Source organism: Siphateles boraxobius, unplaced genomic scaffold (genome assembly GCF_051911475.1).
Source record: "Siphateles boraxobius isolate OS27281-9 unplaced genomic scaffold, OSU_SipBor_1 91, whole genome shotgun sequence".
Taxonomy (NCBI): domain Eukaryota; kingdom Metazoa; phylum Chordata; class Actinopteri; order Cypriniformes; family Leuciscidae; genus Siphateles; species Siphateles boraxobius.
In genome coordinates, this window is record NW_027509221.1 from 33,925 (window position 1) to 37,602 (window position 3,678).

Below are 3,678 nucleotides of genomic sequence, written 5' to 3' on the forward strand. Positions count from 1 at the left end.
TCTTCATTGGTGAGGCAAATATCTTGAAACTTGCATCTTCCAGGCTTCATGTTTCAGCCTATTTTTGCAATGTCACCTCACGCGGGAAACATACGAGTAAACGCGCGTAACTAATGTAAATCAAGCAAGCTAGTATACATAAGCCAAGACACAAGGTGTTGGCGAAATAACACATTAGCAGACCGGAGGGAACAATATGCGTTTTTCCCAGAATTCTAGCATAAAATAAATTCAAACAATTTCAAGGCCCTGTATCTATGTTTATTTTCCAAAACTTTCCAGGGCCTTGCATTATTTTTTAACAAACTTTCAATGATTTCATTTCAAGGACCAGAAGGAATCCTGCCAACCCAATGCTTCATTCAGTTGTTTCCAAGACTAACCGCCAACATTTACTGATAATAAAGGATTGGTAAAAATGTTTTTATTCTTAAAGGATTAGTTCACCTCAAAATAAAAATTTCCTGATAATTATCACCCCAACGGCATCCAAGAAGTTCATGTCTTTCTTTCTTCAGAGGAAAAGAAATTAAGTTTTTTGCTAACCAGGCCATCAATGCAACAACACTAATGATCTTGTACGCGATAAAAGCTCTTTTCCAGGATGATGTGTGGCTCTTAAAAGAGCCTTTGTGTGTGAGCGCCTCCTCGGACTCTACTTGGAGCTGGTGTACTTGGTGACGGCCTTGGTGCCCTCAGACACGGCGTGTTTGGCCAGCTCTCCGGGCAGCAACAGACGCACGGCGGTCTGGATCTCTCTCGACGTGATGGTGGAGCGCTTGTTGTAGTGAGCGAGACGAGACGCCTCACCGGCGATGCGCTCGAAGATGTCGTTGACGAAAGAGTTCATGATGCCCATCGCCTTGGAGGATATGCCGGTGTCAGGGTGAACCTGCTTCAGCACTTTGTAGACATAGATGGCGTAGCTCTCCTTCCTGGACTTTCTGCGCTTCTTCCCTCCCTTCGCGGCGGTCTTGGTGACGGCCTTCTTGGAGCCTTTCTTCGGCGCGGGCTTGGCTGGTTCAGGCATGATGATGAATGATAGTTAAACTGACGAGTCAGTGTGAACTCAGGAGCGACACAGAGGCTTTTATACACTGACCTATGCTAATTTACAAAGAGAGACTCAAACCATCTGATTGCCTATTCTCATTGGCCAAACCCATAAACTCGTGTTTCATTCGACAACTCAAAGCATCACGAGGGGAACGAGGGCCAATCACAGACGCTTAAATAATAGCCCCGCCCACCACCCATGTTTGAATAACAGTTTCCTTTGTTTCATTTCGCGCACTTTTTTTAAATAGATTTGAGTGATATTTTGAGAAAAATAAACGGTTCTATTCATGTATTTTGCACAATCGTTTAATTAAACCCCCTAATAATGACATTGGAGTAGTTTTGGAGAAAAAATAACAGCCAGTCTCCCTTTATAAACATTCTCCTCAGAACTCTGTTGATTTATTACATTTAAACTACAGGAGTAGCAATATTTTATTGAAAAACAAACAATTTTCACTTCGGCTTACTTTAGTACTATTTCTGATCTAATAGTCTTTTTTGTTTATTGTGTAAAACATTTTAGCATCCATCAATTGATAAACTGAGAAAATCATTAATTAATAAGTTCGGCATCATCTGTTGAGAGGAGAGAAGATATGCAGATTTTATTTCATAACTTTATGCATGAGCTCATTAACAGTCTTTAATAACTAACTGTATGACTGGCATTGCTAGAACATGGACTCTTTCTGCGCGTGAGTGTGTGGCTCTTAAAAGAGCCGTTGGGTTCGTCAGTTTCTCCGGTTTCAGGCGTTTATCCCCCGAAGCCGTACAAGGTGCGTCCCTGTCGCTTCAGCGCGTACACGACATCCATGGCGGTGACGGTCTTCCTCTTGGCGTGCTCGGTGTAGGTGACGGCATCGCGGATCACGTTCTCCAGAAACACCTTCAACACCCCGCGGGTCTCCTCGTAGATCAGCCCGGAGATGCGCTTGACGCCGCCGCGGCGAGCCAGACGCCGAATGGCAGGTTTGGTGATTCCCTGGATGTTATCGCGCAGAACTTTACGGTGACGCTTCGCGCCTCCTTTTCCGAGCCCTTTCCCGCCTTTGCCTCGTCCAGACATGATGCGCTACAGAGTTGATGTGCTGCTCAAAAGAAGACGAAATCGAAGAACAGGCTGTGAGTGTTGAAGGGAGGCGTTTTATATTCGCTTACAGGACCTGAGAGAAACCAGCGTCACGTCATAGCGCGCACCCCACCCCCCCTTCAAAATATAGAGCGTGAAACATTTACTCGCCACCCATTTCTTTGTTATATTAAATATTAATAATGTTTCAATCATGTAATTTACAGTAATACTGGTTGATAATGAACAGTGATGTTCAACAAGCACAGCAAAGTAAACAAAGAGGGACAGGACATCATATCACAATATCGATTATTTTAAAATTATGAATAGTGGCATCAGTTATATTATTCTGTTTATGCCTGTGCGTGTGAGAGTGTGTGTCCTGGTAAACCCTACAGTATGGGGCGAAATGCTCCCACAAAGATTGGCAATAAATAATACCCGATCTGAAGGAGCTTTTCTGATCTGAACTGATTGCAAATCGCACTGAGCCTCATTTCTTTAAATACTCAGACCAAGACAAAACATCCCCCAATGCAGTGGCGGCCTTATGCATCTGGGGGTCCATTTCAATAACTAATATGGGGCCCCACCCATTTAAAACATAAATAATAAATAAATAAATAAATAAATAATAGAGCAGAAAAAGCAAGTATTCTTGTTGGTTTGCATCAATGGTATATTATTTTATTACGTAGACTTTCAGCTTCATGAACAGGCTGCTCAACATAGAAATCATCCAACCTTATTTGATTAAACCTATATACAATTATACAGCGTTTTACGTTGGAATAAGCCTCGCCCTTTCACAGGCGCCATTTCCCTCTGCCTAATTGATTAGCGCAGTATATTTTCCGCTTTCTGGGCTGACATAAAATAAACAGCTCAAACATCCCCTCAACTTAAATTATCAACAAAAGCAAAGAAGAAAACGTGTCTGACTGACACTGAACCGAACCTATCATAAATACCAAAGAAAGAGGTAACTTTTGGTAGACTGAATAAAGCTTTTCTTTTGTTGTCCGGTATCTTTCGTTTTTCAGCACCACTGGCATATATTTCATTTTCATCTTAAAATTATTTTCCTGCTTAAAATAACATTTTAACTTAACATCAAAAAAGGCAGAGGTATAAACAAATAAACTACTGGTATTATACTTAAGATCACTTAAGCTGTTGGCGGGGTGGTAAATATCGCCATGGTAACCGCGAGTTCGACCAATCAGAGACGTCAGTGTTATGCTTAGGATTGTGGGTAGTGTAGTATTTCTCCAGAAGATCGCAAATAAAACACGTTTTTCTTAAAACAAGGTTGATTTCAGGGACCAGACCTGCCCAGTGGCGATCTCGGGACCAGACCTGCCCTGTGGCGATCTCGGGACCAGACCTGCGCAGTAGCGATCTCGGGACCAGACCTGCGCAGTAGGGATCTCGGGACCAGACCTGCGCAGTAGAGATCTCGGGACCAGACCTGCGCAGTAGAGATCTCGGGACCAGACCTGCGCAGTAGAGATCTCGGGACCAGACCTGCGCAGTGGCGATCT

General features: G+C 43.2%; 2 protein-coding genes across 2 annotated transcripts; both read right to left on the bottom strand.

Moving 5' to 3' along the window:
* Positions 1-614: 614 nt before the first annotated feature.
* On the bottom strand, positions 615-1,058 carry LOC143733160 (histone H2B-like). The gene has a single exon (XM_077224738.1). The coding sequence runs from the start codon at positions 1,028-1,030 to the stop codon at positions 656-658; it is 375 nt and encodes a 124-aa protein (XP_077080853.1). The 5' UTR covers positions 1,031-1,058; the 3' UTR covers positions 615-655.
* A 706-nt stretch (positions 1,059-1,764) lies between these two features.
* LOC143733157 (histone H4) lies at positions 1,765-2,160 on the bottom strand. The gene has a single exon (XM_077224735.1). It carries the CDS (start codon positions 2,126-2,128, stop codon positions 1,817-1,819), a length of 312 nt encoding a protein of 103 aa, XP_077080850.1. The 5' UTR covers positions 2,129-2,160; the 3' UTR covers positions 1,765-1,816.
* Positions 2,161-3,678: the final 1,518 nt, after the last annotated feature.